Source organism: Polyodon spathula, chromosome 7, assembly GCF_017654505.1.
Source record: "Polyodon spathula isolate WHYD16114869_AA chromosome 7, ASM1765450v1, whole genome shotgun sequence".
Classification (NCBI taxonomy): Eukaryota; Metazoa; Chordata; class Actinopteri; order Acipenseriformes; family Polyodontidae; genus Polyodon; species Polyodon spathula.
The window spans coordinates 11,435,446-11,452,945 of record NC_054540.1 but is presented as its reverse complement, the minus strand read 5'-3'; the positions used below and the strand labels follow the sequence as shown (position 1 = coordinate 11,452,945).

Here is a 17,500-nt window from a genome sequence, read left to right as displayed (position 1 = left end):
AAACAAAACAACGTTCTACTTGCTTTGCTGCATAGAACCTTGGCCGATATTCTCTGTTTACTTTATAACAGCGAGTTTCATTGAAAGGTTACTGATGCTGCAGGTAATAGGAAGTCCACTGGGTCAGGCTCTTCATAGCATGACATGCACTAAATTACAAGTGCTTCAAGCAGTTCAGTGAATTATAGTTCATCACTTCGAAAGGTTTCCCACTACCAAGCTACAGATATCAGATCTGCCAGTTGGGATCCAATTAACACTATGGCCAGAATAATCAGATTGCATGTGTAGGACTAGCATAATTCGTTTATTGCTTCCATGTATCTTCTGTCTGTAGGTAAATTTGTTGCTGCTACATCAAAGCTCTGAATCACTTTTCTGCTTGCCTTTAGGTTATATTTCAACTTCTCTTGCATACCAATGATGAACCTTTCCTGTTCTAGTAATTTAGCTAACTTGTCCTGTAGGTATTATGCACTGAAAGATTGCTTGTTTTCTGACAGATTTACAACCTCAATAAACAGACGGCTATATCAGAAATACATTCTCTGCCATTATATAAGATGGCTATTTTAATTGTTTGTTAATTTAATATTATGTATCTTTTAGAGTATTTAGTGAAACACAATTTAACATAACTTCTAAAAAGAAATATGCATGTCTTCAGATAAACTGAAGAGCTTCTTGTTACATTGTGGATATCAATTTAACTATAAACATTCTGTTTATTCTGATATGCGTTTCCCCAAAAGGCACAGACTAAAACAGATTCTTTATTAATTATAACAGATCATAAGAATTAAGCCTAGAAATATATACATTTAAAAGATCTATAATAACACTCATACTATCAAGTCACTACCACACATTACCTTTAATAAAATAATTAGACAAATTCACACAACTTTGTTTCTAAATAGGTCATTTTTTTTTTTTTTTTTTTTTTTTTGATATTTTACTTGTGTAAGCTATCTGTGGAAATACAGAAGAAATGTTCCGTTGGTATTGACTTCACGTTGCATTATATTTAAATTTGCCAAGTTCCTTATAGATGTACTTCAACTACATCCTGCTAAACCTCTCTTACCCCAAGAAGCTATACAACTGCTAATTCAATGGGACTGGGGCATTTTTATATCAAAAACATCTCAGTAATAGCATTATTTTGTTATTGGGAATGCACAGGTTCAATATGCAATACTAAGCTGAAAAATTGATTTTTCAAACAGTTACTGAAATTCAACATGGGCTATGTCACTGCCAAACTATGCATCTAAATTATCTAAATAAGTAACACCTTGTTAAAATACAATATATTCACTTCTCCCCCCTCCCCCTACACATACACTTCTAGCACATTGGCCCCCTGTGTGTAAAGATGGTTAATGCAGAAAATGATTTTCAACATATCAGTTACAATAAAACGTGACGAAAAAAGGATGTTGTGTACATTGGGAAATTCTAGTAAGCAGTGTGTGATGGCAACGGGATTTACAGGGAAGAATAGGTGTTTATTGAGTGCTCCCATGGGCTTATTGTGTAATAATAGACCTGTCACATTACGCAACTGTGCAAAACAGCTTGTGCATCAACACCACAATGAACCAGAAGATACAATTAGTCAAGTGAAAGTATTTAGATGATAATACTTAAAGTAATGAATGTCATGAGCCTCAAGGTACTTCGGTACTTGTATACAATCATTTATATACCGTGTTCTATGGCTAATTTTCTTTCCTGCAATATATGCAATAAAAATTCTACTCTTTCTGTTTAAAAAGTTGATTTTATTGCCAGGGGTTTCTTATTTTGATATGTCTTCAAATTCTGTTGAAAGATGCATGAAAGAATATGTATGATTTTTCAATTAAATAAAAATAAAGTTGAGCTGAACCCATTTAACACATTCATGTTTACAATTAACAGATCACTACAGTCTACCCAATGGCAAGTCAGAGGTCATATATCAACACAATGGCTTACAGTCCTTCAGTTACATCAATGGTAAAGTCTGGATTGATATACTCATCCATCGTAAACTACCATGTGATGAGCTGCTTTAATAAAAGGGATGGAAATGTAACAACCAGGATCACATTTAGAAATCTTACCAGTCTAAAGAGCTACTCCATTAGCTCACCAGCTACAATCCTACTGTAGGTTTGTTCAAATTCCAGAAGTCCCCCATATAAGGATTCAGTTTGGCAATCTACGCCCTAAACAGCAACAAGGGGATATTTATGGCCAAAGCCATCTTCAAAGACAACCTTGTCTTCATCAAAACTGAAATGACATTGACTAGTGGGATTAAGGGAAAGCACATGACTAATTTAGTCCCACCTTGCCAGTCACAAGGAAACATGGGATCACTGAAATCAGTCTGCAAAAATACTGGTAGAAACCACTGGGTCAGTCATGGCTCCAAAGTACCAGAGCAATTACCACTCACCAGCGTTTTCTTAGGTGACTATTGAGCATCCCCCTTTCTGAACATAAAAATACTCAAAAACACTTAACAAACAGAATGTGTGTAACACATTCACTATTCACTTTATGCAGTATTTATAAATATACATGACGTGTACTATACACACCCACATCATTTAGTTCTAATGCAATGTGAAAAAACATATCATAAAATGTTTAGTTTATTTGAAAAAAAGTTAGTGTAGGTCTCCTCAAACAACTTATGTCATTCTCCTATGCCTTGGTAATTACCTTGGTAATAACAAGGTAATCATACAGGAAACTGACAAGCAGTATACAGTAAAGCTGTGCAAATCGTCTTCAGTATTCTTAGTGCTCTGATGTTATTACAGCCAGGAGCAGGGTCACGGGTCGACAGTTATCTGTGATTGTACCTGTACATGTCTCATTTTAGAACATACTCTAGCCGTGGAATTTGCAGCTATTTAAAATTATTTTGACATTAAACTTTAAACTGATTCACCTAGTTAAGAAGAAAAATACTAAAACAAACATATTATTTTTTGGAGCTCTGCTACATCAGTTCTACCTTCTCTGTAGTCACGATCTGTTGCTGACTGCAGAAATGTTGAGAAACAAAACATTCAGGAGATGTAGGGTAACTGTCACAACCAACCAAATCTTGTTTTTATGTACATAAACTGACAAAGTATAAAAGTGCAAATAGGCTGGCCATATTCTGAAGCTACACTTCTCAGTACAGTTTTACCCACTGTTATATTTTCACTTTGATCTATGGGAAATTAGGAATAAAGGCAGGAATAGCTGTTTGGCTCCATTTCCTAAATGAGATAAACTGTTCTTCTAGGCTATACACCACACTTCTTCCTGTCATGGTTGCTTGCTAGCAGTACCATGCAGTCATTCGTTTCAATTTACAATATATATGACCTATAATACTTTTTTTTTTTTTTTTTTAAACCTCAGAAAACCAGAAGAAATGCTTGGCTGACTTAAATGAATTTTATGCAATTGTTTGAATTTTCAGCATATAGGTTTAAACCCAAAATATCAGTTTTACTGAGTAGAAGGGGGTGGGCCTGTGTTTCAGCTGCTTACTTTTCATTCATCCTTTTTCTATTTTTGGGGGTAGGTGGCATTGCGCCACTGCAGTTGTTGTATTAACCATTCACCATCTTCATTTTTCCAGTCATGGTTTGGCGGCCTTGTCTTTGGGAGGAGGTGGCCCTATGAGCTACTTCCTATCCGTGGCACTAGACTACATTATGTTATCGTGTTTTCGCTAATTGGCCAACATTGCAGATAGCTGTCAGCGCCCACGGACAAGGTCTCCGGCCAAATTCATTATCATCATTAAAATCGTCTGTTCAATTGCAATTTAAAAATCATCCACATTGCGGATTCTCCATACTGAATGGAAAACTTGATGGTATTTCTGGAAGGAGAATCCACCCACTAATCAAAACATCAAATCCAAACATCATAAAAACTCTGTGTGGTTTGCATTCATGTTGCTTCCTTTTTGTTTGGTCTCCACCATCCCTGCCACCACCTTGCGGATTCTCCATACTGACTTCTTCTTGGTATAATTTCTAGTAGTCATGCTCCATCACATATTGCATTGTGCATTTGCACAAACATGCTGGGGTCTACTTGAAAAAAAACTAACTTGGACCTCTTTCGCAGTATATTTTAGCCTCACTAAATAAATACATACATCAATTAAAGCAAGTATAATTTTCTATGCACTAAAACCAAAATGTTCAAGTAAACCATTTTTTATGTCAGAAAATATCACACACATGCTGATCTAGATAATTTAGTCCACAGCATGGTGGTACCCTCTCTAACCTTATCTTGCACCAGCTTAAATTAGGTACACAGGGGTGTGACTCCAATTGAAGGTGTTGGCATTGAAGCATTCTGTGAAAATATTAACTATGAGGTTAACTGTGATGTTCTCTTCTTTAATTAAATGCACAGTACTAATGAGGTAACCCACTGTTCTTTGATAACACTTATTAGCTGAGAAGAGTGCACACACTCACACTGCAATTTAAAACTAAAATTAAAGTTGAAAATATGCGAATTGCTGACATATTTTTAAAACACCACAAATTGAAGAACCTGTCATAATAATATAAAAGTACTGCTTGGCGGATGTAACTTTATTTTGCTTCAAGATAGAAAATAGTGTTTTGCTGTTTAACAGGGTCAAGAACAGACCCGCTATAAAATGTGATAAGAAAATGGCCTGATTGAAGCACCTCACGATCAAATTAAAAGACAAGAATCAATTAAATAATACATTAGCAATGAACAGCAAATCTGTTGTGCTAAAGTGAGCTCTAACAAATCATGCTGCATTGTAAACCCCAAATTCATTCTACATAAATTAAATCAAGTTGCATTAACTTAAAAATTCAAATTTTATTCATAACACTCATCCATTTTAAATTAGTTTAAGTTAGTTAGTTTAAGTTTTATTTGTTCAAATGTAAATGGTTTAAGTAGAATCAGTGGATTAGATTCCCATCAGCCCTTGCAGGACTTATACAATTTATTTTTGGAATTGTTTGTTGTTTATTGTGTTGTTGTTTTGTTGTAGTGTGTTGTGTTTGCTTGTCTCTTGTACCCCCGCCTGCTCCCTTACATGGGTTCTCCTTGTGTTCTGTGGCCCATTCGGTGGTCAGTCTGCAGATGTGACCTCCCTCCCTTCTCCCAATGTCTACATCTCTGCATCGGCCTGATTCCATAAGCAGAAGTGCTGCACTAGCAGCTTATAAAATAGCTTGTTCATTGCACATTCTGTTGCCTCAGCTAACTTTGTATTGTTTAAATGAAATAAAAATGTTCAAACTGACTTGACTATTAAAAAGTGAATCTAACTCAAATGGTTTAAGTTACATGAATATATATGTGATGAGTTTAGTCAGCCCCAGAGAAAGTAGCTAAACTTAATAAGATCAAGGCAATGAGTTAACTCAATTTTTTGGAGTAAACTTGACTTATCAGGGTTTACAGTGTGGTTTTTTTTTTTTTTTTTTTTTTTTTTTTTGGGGGGGGGGCATGATTTTTATTCTGCTTTTTGGGAAGGTTTATATATTGATCCACTGATTGGTCATCCATAAAGTGAAGTAACTATTTGCACCCCCTTTGTCTTTTTATTCCAAACATCATACTATTATTTCATATGCCTACCATTCAATGGGAAGAAATGTAGCTTGAAATATAATTCTCAAATGTCATCCATGAAACAGCAGAGGTCAAGAGCTACTAGTTTAAAAACAGGTATATTTCAATCATTTGTTTTAACACGGGACTGGTATTTCAGAGAGTACTACATTTTATATTAGATTGAATGAAAATAAATGTAAAGAAGAGTCCCTGACATTTTTGAGTTCAGAGTTGAAAGAGAAAAAAAAATAAAAAATGCACTCCATTTGTAAAAAATGTAAGCAATCAACTTGCATACTGAACTGTACATTGAGCTGTGTTTCAAGTGGTACAGTACTAGTCGAAATCAGATACAAATTGATTGAAAAGTCCAAATCTGAATTAGACCTCTAATAATAATCTAGCGCCTCCCTGTTTCTTGTCATAACTCCTCAAGTTATACTAATGGGGGATTTCAACTTCCCCCAAATAAAATGGGAAAACCCGGTGGGTAGCACGAAGGATGAAATAGAAATGGTGGAAATGACAATGACTGTTTCATAACACAATTTGTCAAGGCACCGACTAGAGGGGAGGCATGCCTTGATTTAGTCTTTTCAAATAACGAAGATAGAATAACTAAAACAGAGGTTAGAGAACCGCTGGCAAACTCAGACCACAACATGGTCTCATTTGAAGTGTTTTTTAAAACCCCAAAAGTAATGACTAAAGCTAAGGTTTACAATTTTAGAAAAGCAAACTTTGAAGGTATGAAACAGAGACTAACAGAAGCAGATTGGAGTAAAATAGAGAAAACACTCACAGAAGAAGGATGGTTGTTTTTCAAAAATGTAGTACTAGAGGCTCAAAACAATTACATCCCTAAAGTAGACAAATCTAAATGTAAAACTAAATTGCCAAAATGGTTTAATAGATCAATTAAAAAAATATTCAGCGAAAAAAGGCACTTTACAGAGCATTAAAAAAGGACCAAAAAGAAAGTATGCAGAAAGAGTACACAGAACTGCAAACGCAAGTCAAAAAGGAAGTTAGAAGGGCCAAAAGAGAAATAGAAATGAACATTGCTAAGGGAGCTAAAACCAATTCCAAAATGTTTTTCCAATATTACAACAGTAAGCGAACATTCAAAGAGGAGATTAAATGTTTAAGAGATACAAATGGCAAAATCGTAGATGAAGAAAAAAAAAATAGCAAATATATTAAATGATTACTTTTCACAAGTTTTTACAAAGGAAGATACTGACAACATGCCCCACATGTCATCCAGTTCCTATCCAGTTTTAAATAACTTTAGCATAACTGAGGCAGAAGTGTTAAAGGGACTAGGAGCTCTTAAAATAAACAAATCCCCTGGGCCGGATGAGATCCTCCCAGTAGTACTCAAAGAAATGAAAGAAGTAATTTACAAACCGCTAACCAAGATCATGCAGCAGTCTCTTGACACAGGGGTGGTACCGACAGACTGGAAAATTGCAAACGTAATACCGATCCACAAAAAGGGAAACAAAACTGAACCAGGTAACTACAGACCAGTAAGCCTGACTTCTATTATATGCAAACTTATGGAAACTATAATAAGATCCAAAATGGAAAATTACCTATATGGTAACAGGGTCCTGGGAGACAGTCAACATGGTTTTAGGAAAGGGAGATCGTGTCTAACTAACTTGCTTGATTTTTTTGAGGATGCAACATCGATAATGGATAATTGCAAAGCATATGACATGGTTTATTTAGATTTCCAGAAAGCTTTTGACAAAGTCCCGCACAAAAGATTAATTCTCAAACTGAACGCAGTTGGGATTCAAGGAAACACATGTACATGGATTAGGGAGTGGTTAACATGTAGAAAACAGAAAGTACTTATTAGAGGAAAAACCTCAGAATGGAGTGTGGTAACCAGTGGTGTACCACAGGGATCAGTATTAGGTCCTCTGCTATTCCTAATCTACATTAATGATTTAGATTCTGGTATAGTAAGCAAACTTGTTAAATTTGCAGACGACACAAAAGTAGGAGGAGTGGCAAACACTGTTGCAGCAGCAAAGGTCATTCAAAATGATCTAGACAAGATTCAGAACTGGGCAGACACATGGCAAATGACATTTAATAGAGAAAAGTGTAAGGTACTGCACGCAGGAAATAAAAATGTACATTATAAATATCATATGGGAGATACTGAAATTGGAGAAGGAATCTATGAAAAAGACCTAGGAGTTTTTGTTGACTCAGAAATGTCTTCATCTAGACAATGTGGGGAAGCCATAAAAAAGGCTAACAAGATGCTCGGATACATTGTGATAAGTGTTGAATTTAAATCAAGGGAAGTAATGTTAAAACTGTACAATGCACTAGTAAGACCTCATCTTGAATATTGTGTGCAGTTCTGGTCACCTCGCTATAAAAAAGATATTGCTGCTCTAGAAAGAGTGCAAAGAAGAGCGACCAGAAGTATTCCGGGCTTAAAAGGCATGTCATATGCAGACAGGCTAAAAGAATTGAATCTGTTCAGTCTTGAACAAAGAAGACTACGTGGCGACCTAATTCAAGCATTCAAAATTCTAAAAGGTATTGACAGTGTCGACCCAAGGGACTTTTTCAGCCTGAAAAAAGAAACAAGGACCAAGGGTCACAAATGGAGATTAGACAAAGGGGCATTCAGAACAGAAAATAGGAGGCACTTTTTTACACAGAGAATTGTGAGGGTCTGGAATCAACTCCCCAGTAATGTTGTTGAAGCTGACATCCTGGGATCCTTCAAGAAGCTGCTTGATAAGATTTTGGGATCAATAAGCTACTAACAACCAAACGAGCAAGATGGGCTGAATGACCTCCTCTCGTTTGTAAACTTTCTTATGTTCTTAATTTTCTATTGTCTGCTAACTGTATTGTGTTTAAAACCCATCATTTTATTTATACCTAGCGAGAGGAAATAGTTACACCTGTTTTGATGTCTTTCTTGTTCTAGAGAGGTTTATGTAGGAATTTAAAATTCACAGACAACAACTTTTTCTAACATTGACCTGTAACCCCACCCCCCCCCAAAAAATATAACTACTAACATTTTGCAAAAATCTCCCCCTCTGCTCTTGCTGTCAATCCAACTAACGAGAAAACAACTACAACATTTTAAAATACAAGATTCAAAGACTTTCATAACAGGTGTAAATGTATATACTACCACCTTTTGACAGTACAAGATCACAATAGAAGCAGTAGTTAAATCATTTCTGTTACCTGTTAATTTTAATGCATTTTTGTCTATAAAAAGTGTGATTTAATTTTGTTCATACAATAGGCACATGTATACACGTCTTTTCAATACCTATACAGTGGATATTTTAAGAAAACAATACACTTTTGATAGATTTTTTACAAGGTGCAAGTTGCTAGTTAGACTCAAACACAACAAGAACCTGATGGCAATGGCACAACTGCATCTATATAAAACTACACACTCTCAATGTTACATTTAATCAATGGTTTGTTTATTCTGGTTTTATTATTGCTGTGAACCTGTAGCAATGTAACAATGCTATTGCAGGCAGTGTGCCTACGTCCATTGCATTCCATGGTGCACCTGAACTTCAGAGGAATATTAAAAAACACTGTTCTTCAAACTTACTCCTAGTGGAACAGAAACAACCTCACTGAGGTTTAGAAGCATAATGCCAAGTCAAACACTAGATTAATCCTTCTTGATCATGAAGAACACGATGGAAAAATACCTGAAATATGGAAGAAAAATGAAATTCAAGCTCACCTGCAGTGGACGCTGTTTGTCGTTGCTCTTTGGAGATTTTAGTCCACTGCTTTGCTGCTGTAAAAGCAATTGCCTTGCTGCTTGTAGTGCCTGCAAAGAGAATATGAACAGTATAGTACTTTCTATTTTTAAAAGCTGACTTCAAACCAAAAGATTACACAATTTAAGTTTAGGTTAACAACAACAACAACAACAGAAAAATCTGGTTTCATAAAAATATTATAGCACGCACTAGGGAAGGCAGCAGCAGGGCTGATAGGTGACGTAATCACAGACAAAGGCAAAGAAGCCAGCTCTTTTGTACAGTGGTATAGGCGCTATGGTTTAGTGCAAGAGATCCCAGGTTCGTGCCCGCCCTCCGTCTGTGTGTGGATTGCCTCGTCCTGTGTGATGCGCCTGCCTGCGTTAACCGAGATCGCTACACTGGTGTCAGAAGTGGACACAGGTACCTTGGCACGCACTCATCAAACTGTAGCCTGGTGAGCAAGTCTGGGGCGGTCTTGAGACTGGCAGGAGAGAATGTAGCGTGCACAGGGGAAGGCAGCAGCAGGGTTGTCACACACGAAGACATAAGCCCGATATACGCTCCTTGCAAAGGAACTGGCTCTTTTGTACAGCGGTATCGGCGCTATGCTTTAGTGCGAGAGGTCCCGGGTTCGCGCCCGCCCTCCGCCTGTGTGTGGATTACCTCGCCCTGTGTGATGCGCCTGCCTCCATTAACCAAGATCGCTACAATAAGTTGTCACTTTTGCAATAACTGATATAGCTATAATGAAAGATAAATAAAGTTAGTTTGCCTAAAGCACTCTTGAAGAAAGTTGATCTGTGTAGTGTGTGCTCAACTGAAATACCCACTGCTCTGTAAACTACAAGGTAATTTGCATATTCATAATATCAAATTGAAGTAGAAGCAGATTTGAAGTGTTACCAGAAGCTGTAATTAAACTTGACAAATCAACATCAGATTGTCTAAGAAGCAAATTAACTAGGATTCTACACCACAGGGCTAAAACATTTTATTTTCAATGCAAGCAGTTAAACTTTTATTCTGACAGATGAAGTCTCCTTTCTAAGCTTGTTTACATTCCTCACCAGAAAAATTATGCCCCTTACGTTAAGTAAATGTTATTGTTAAGTAAAACATTAAGCTTATCATCACCTTTCTTTTATATCCTATGCTTATCAAAACACTTGATCTAAACTATTGTTCTCATCCCAGTTTTATTTACATTGGTAGACTTCTGTACTACTATATACACACACACTAAGGACAGTATTGCATTACCAGTACATACACGATGTCTCCTATACGATTATTCGGTGTACATCACTTTGAAAATGTACAAACATTTAAAACCGTCAAAAAATACCAGCACTGCTATTTAAAAAAAAAAAAAAAACTAAAAAACAAAAAAAAACATTTGTACAGGCTTTGATTAAAGATGTGCATTTGTTTGTTAATATAGGACTTTCATAAATGTGTAGTCATATGAAATAACAGTTAAATCAATCACCATGTCTCCTCCCAGGAAGATCAGATGATTTAATATGATTTTAGATAAAATCAATAAGCAACACATTATAAACATAGGACTGACTTTTTCAAGTGATTATGCAGAAAATGACTTAGCTGTCAGCTTTAGTTACTATGCAATGTTTAGCTGTGGCAAGCAGTAAACAAGGTGACATATACTATATGATTTCTTGAAGAAAAGGAAAAAAAAAACACATTTGATTGAGAAAGGCACTTTTTTTTTTTTTTTTTTTTTTTTTTTTTTTTTTTAGAATCAAGAGGTTGGATTTTCTGGGACCCTAGTATCCATGACAACAGTTGCTTTGACAGGATGTGCATATGGCATTACACTGCCAGCTGGTGTGAACAATGTTTGAACTACTGCACTGAGATGCTGAGCAAACAGAAAAAAAAAGTTGCCACGTCTTAACCCTCAGGGAAGGCAGTCATCCCCTGATCAATTATGAAAAGACAGAGAGAGGGCTGCTATAGTCTGGCTCCAAGCAAGTTTTCAGAGTAGGCAGGCAGACACTGAAAACCAAAGTAAACAAACTGAATGCAATGGCACTGTGTCTTAACAACATTGATTTGTCTCCCCAGAAAAGGATCTGGTACCAGTTTACTGAACATACCCTTAACATTTGGAGACATTGCAAAAACAGTGCCTTCCTTGCACTTCCATTCTTTCTTTAGTAATCACAGTCAGTTGAAACTTCATGAAGGACAAACAGATAAAGAACATTAGGTCAAAGCTATACTGGGTTCACGGGTTTCAAAATCCACAATGCAGTGTTTTTCATGAGTACAATCCTTTCCAATTCAGTTGTTTTTTTCTCGTTTACAGCTTGCTCTGTGTAACACTATAAGAATAATATCAAAACAAATAAACAGACTAGTGAGCACTTAAGCCTGTTCAAGGTATCATCTTAGCAGATTATACTTTTTTCATCTGTACCAGTTTCTTTGTTTTTGGTTTTAGAAAGAAAATGCATATAAACTTGGACTAGTGTTTTAGAAACAAAACATTGTTTTTTTTTTTTTGGCAAACAATGAACTTGAATGCTTATCCAGTCATATTAACAGTTCAGCAAAACTTGCACAGTAAGCATTGTCTTTACTTTTAACACTTGAAATAACTGTTCAGAAGGTACAACATTTTGAATTTATTAGGATTAACATTACAGCTCACATTAAAAAACAAACTAGGTTCACAATCTGGAAACAATAAAATGATAATATAATATTATTATTCTCAATATGTGTACTTGCCAATAACTAGATATCTCAATAATAAAGGATATGAAGCATGTTCAAAGTATACAGACTTAAGATGTGTACTTGTAGCCTTTGAAAACTACTGTATATGCCTGTATTCTTACAAGACACCTCAATTCTTACACACATATTATTTGGAAGTCCTTCAACAGACATGGACTCTTGTCAATAAAAAATAAAAGCCTATCTAAGCAACATTTTATTAACATAAAATATGTACAATGAAAGCATCTGTGATCTGTTGCAAGTTCCGCTCAAATGCAGCACAGATGTATACACATTTTGGGGTTGACATTTACTCTAAGATCTGTTTTAAAAGAACCTCTGCTCGAGGATTGTTCTCTTTAAGTAGCTAGTCTGCCGAGTTCCAAAACAACACATTTGGTTTACATTTAGGAAGCACTTTCTTAATCAAACAATCCTACCGCTATTGAAGAAAGAAAAAAAAAAACAGAACAAAAAACCTTCCTAGATCCATATGGTTCCAGCACCAGATTAATCTGTTTAAATATATAAATATATGTTTCAATTTAGAAATTCAGTTGCTATAAATGTGATAATCACTCCAATTAGCACTACAAACATTATAACTAGCCACATTTTCGTATGTTTTTGCATGTTTTTTTTTTTCTAAACTTGTATTTAAACTACCAGAATATCCCAATTTAAGCAGTTGCTGAGCTGCTTCATGATACCTAGTAACTTCATATGTTGTACAGTTGTTCAGTCTCACTAAAGGTACAGTGTAGCTATAATCCGATCATGTGAAATACAGAGCAGTTTCATCTCTGTATCTTTATAATTGTGATGTCCTTTCCCATAAAGCTCTGGGTATTTATCTACAACAAGCATTATTTTTTCTTCTGTCATTTTGGACACTGCTTCACCCTGGTGGACATTGTGCGTTGACGCTGTTCTCCGATTGCTCAATTCCCAAGGTGTCGCGCGACGAAACCGCAAACAATAGGATTCAATCGTATTTATTTCATGTTGCTCCAGTGTCGCCCTGGTGTTGCCCCCATGTCGTCAGGGGTGTGAAAGATACTTAGAAAAAGTATAGGTTTTATCAATTTTGTCGTATCGTGTCTGCTGTGTAGCGGCCTTTAGTTAGCACTTCCTTAACTGAATTCTCACTTATTTGTCCAACCCACAATTAATCAGAACAACAGAATATTAACTCATGAGGTCTCCGCTTTGAGCCTGGCCTCCACCCTGTTACACCAAGCCTGTCTTTAAAATCATATAAGCATTTGAACTTTGGTTCAAATCCTGTACACAAAATAGTGTTGGACATTTTTTTTGTCCATCCCTACAGGAAAAGTAAATAAACATAACTTAAAATGAGATGCCACTTATGACAAGCACTGAAGAATACGTCTGTTTAACCTTAAACCTGTTGTGTTCTAAGCATTCAAACAAAGAATGACTTCTGTGCCATTAATATCTTCAATGTATAAACAACACAGTATGACACATTCTTGAGAGCTGAAGGCTACAAAATCTCTCTGTGTAACATAAATAACAAGGCACTCAGAAGCATGTTTGATGTTGATATTCATCGCAGAGAAAAACACTGTGGATCAGGCTTCTTATAAAAATAGATTCAGCCCAAATGGATCTGCAGTAATTGGTTTCAGAAAGCAAGGTCAGAAGAAATATGATACAAGCAACTATTATGTGAAATAGGGAGAAACAAGAATGTTTACACAGGCACTCCCCAGTAACATTAACAGCAGTGCACAGAGCACTGAATAAAATAAAATAAAAGGAAACAGGATACACTCCAGTTTTTGTTTGGGAAAAAAAAAAAATATATATATATATATCATCAGTTTATATATATATATATAAATATATATATCTATATATATATATATATATATATATATATATATATATATATATATCTATATATAATAAGGTTTAATGAAACAATATACTGTCTACTGCAAGTAAAGGTACATTCCAAGCTTTAAAACAAGCATGACATACATTAAACATGCACTTGCTGTTTTTTCTTAGTTATGGCTCCATATATTAAGGACAAGTGTTGGAAATTTTAAAAATTAGACTGGTTATCATGGGTAGGTCAACTGCATTAAACCCATTATCTATAAACCAAACTAACATATTGTGTTTCATTGTATAAAAAAAATAAATAAAATAAAAAAAATAAAAAAGGAGACGCTTGGTTTAGCATGAAATACATTCCAATAGAATGGCATGTGATAAATGCATTTTCCAGAGGAGTTGTCAAGACAGTGTACTTGTGAATGAAATTTAGAGCATGTCATTAATAGGAAGTGTGAAAACTAAATAAGTCACATCCATACACATCTAGTGCGGTAAGATTACAGTACCATACACCCGGCGTCCCAGCCTGCCACAATATCTTGCATACACTGCTGTTAAACAAGAACTTGTCAGCTGGAACACTTCCAACACTGTTGACAGGCCAGACATGTCAGACTCAAGCTTATCTCAGCGGCAGGGAAAACAAAAAAACAACACTTTATCAAGCGATGTGAGTCATATGCTACAAAAACAAGGCATAAACAGTTTAAGCTGTACAAACAAACAAGCTGATTACATTCAGCCAGCAAACCCCACACTGATACTTCACACCAAGATATTTTCACAAATATACAAACGTTATCGTTTACATAACTGGTACAAAATAATGATTTATAATAACGGTACTAGAACATGTTTTTTTTTTTTTTTTTTTTATCATGCAAGTATTAAACACGCAGTAACACTAGCTACTAACAGCAATGGAGTCAAAAACACTAAATGGCAATTAAACCAACGGACACTAGAATACATTTGTAGATAAACGTGTGATCAGATAATAATCCATGTTGCTAAAATATTGAATTGCATTAACTCTTTCAACTTTGCAGGTCTATGGAAACTTATGAGAACTTTTGACTAGTGCCTTCTAGGAACGATTAGTCCATTTAAAACAGCAGACTTCTCTGGTATTAAAGGAAAGGTAACTTCATTCAAAACACACCATTTTACTAATCAAAATGCCATTTACCATAAGACATAGAAACTAGCCATTAGTTATTCTGGGGTAGTCTTTCTCTAAAGTTACTTAACCTAGGAATATATGTTAATTATTATGACACTATCCTTATAACATTGGTTAAATAAAAAAGCTAAATGACAGCTGCTGTTGTTTTGACATTTTATGCAGTGTTATACATTAAATAATAACAGTGTTTTTCTTATTTGGCACTTTTTAAATGCCACTACAATTATAGTGGCACCGTAATTCATAATTTATCATAGGATTGGTAATTAAACAGCTAAAATGTTCTACAGGTCAAATGTAGTTTTTTTTTTTTTTTTTTTTTTTTAATGGCATAGTCAAACTTTGATAATGCTCCTATTTTTTTTTTTTTTCATATATATTATGTCCTCCCAAGATTTAATATACACAATAAATTTTTTTTGTGTTATTAAAAAAAACAATATAAATAATATAGATATATATAGATATATAGATATATATATACTATACTATATACTGTAATATGACATTGAGCACGAAACTCCTTCCTGCTTTGAGGAACTATCCATTCTACATATAAATTATGTATATATAATATATTTAATTATATATAGATATATATTATAGATAGTATAGAATATTATATAATATTATATATTAAATTAAATGTACTGTGAATCAAGAATGGTCCTTCCCCAAAGCAAGTGAGTGATAGTGCTGAATGTCATATCATATATACATGTGTGTGTGTGTGTGTGTATAATACACATACACACAGAGAGGCTATATTTGCATCCTGAGACATTAAAAAAAAGTGATAGGCTAATACCACAGTAGTGACGTCAAAAAGTGATAATTCCTCTAGAGGAAAATATACTTGAACTTTGACCCATTCGACTCCTTGAGACAATCACTTTCAATTCAAACACAAAATGTCTTGTTTTCAATCACTCGACAACGCCCACAGTACAGAAATGTTCATTAATAATCAACAAAATGAGAATACGTTTAAAAATAAAAAAAAAAGATGTAAAACTGGTATTAGTATCTCAGAGAAACTAACGGATAGCAACACAGAACTTCTATACAGCACTGAAAAACACTATTTAAAAGAAAAAAACTGTATTGCTGAACCTCGTCTGCTTTAATATTAGCATCACAAGGGTACCCATGTATTATAAAAAAAAAATAGTTCTGTATGGAGGAGTGGGCCAAAATTCCTCCACAGTGCTGTGAGAGACTGATCAATAACTACAGGAAGTGTTTGGCTGCAGTTATTGCTGCTAAAGGTGGCGTAACCAGTTATTGAGTCTAAGGGGGCGATTACTTTTTCACACGGGGGCACTGGGTGTTGCATAAATTTCTTTAAATAAATGAAATAAGTACCAAAATGTTGTGTTATTTGTTCACTCAGGGTACATTTTATCTAATATTAGATTCTGGTTGAGGATCCGATAACATTCAGTGTCAAAAATATGCAAAAATTGAGAAAATCAGACAGGGGGCAAATACTTTTTCACAGTACTACATATACAGCTCTGGAAAAAAATTAAGAGACCACTGCAAAATTATCAGTTTCTCTGGTTTTACTATTTATAGGTATGTGTTTGGGTAAAATGAACATTTTTGTTTTATTCTATAAACTACTGACAACATTTCTCCCAAATTCCAAATAAAAATATTGTCTTTTAGAGCATTTATTTGCAGAAAATGACAACTGGTCAAAATAACAAAAAGGATGCAGTGTTGTCAGACCTCGAATAATGCAAAGAAAATAAGTTCAGATTCATTTTTAAACAACACAATACTAATGTTTTAACTTAGGAAGAGTTCAGAAATCAATATTTGGTGGAATAACCCTGATTTTCAAGCACAGCTTTCATGCGTCTTGGCATGCTCTCCACCAGTCTTTCACATTGATGTTGGGTGACTTTATGCCACTCCTGGCGCAAAAACTCAAGCAGCTCGGCTTTGTTTGATGGCTTGTGACCATCCACCTTCCTCTTGATCACATTCCTTGATCACTTGGCTTGATTCATGCGCTCTTCACAAAGACAAATCAGCCCGATTCCAGCCTTGCTGAAGCACCCCAAGATGAGTCCAATTTTCAGCTTTGCCCAACACCTGGTCGTCTAATGGTTAGACGGAGACCTGGAGAGGCCTACAAGCCACAGTGTCTCGCACCCACTGTGAAATGTGGTGGAGGATCGGTGATGATCTGGGGGTGCTTCAGCAAGGCTGGAATCGGGCAGATTTGGCATGAATCAAGCCAAGTACAAGGTTGTCCTGGAAGAAAACTTGCTTC

General features: G+C 35.3%; 1 protein-coding gene across 7 annotated transcripts in view; it reads right to left on the bottom strand.

Annotated features, from left to right (window-relative positions):
* The window catches only part of foxp2 (forkhead box P2), a 147,157-nt gene that overhangs the window by 39,794 nt on the left and 89,863 nt on the right, over positions 1-17,500 (bottom strand). For all 7 annotated transcript variants that reach the window (XM_041254524.1, XM_041254521.1, XM_041254526.1 and 4 more), the window contains one exon: positions 9,389-9,478. In XM_041254524.1, the coding sequence (XP_041110458.1) occupies positions 9,389-9,478 (90 nt within the window). The remainder of the gene's footprint in view (positions 1-9,388; positions 9,479-17,500) is intronic.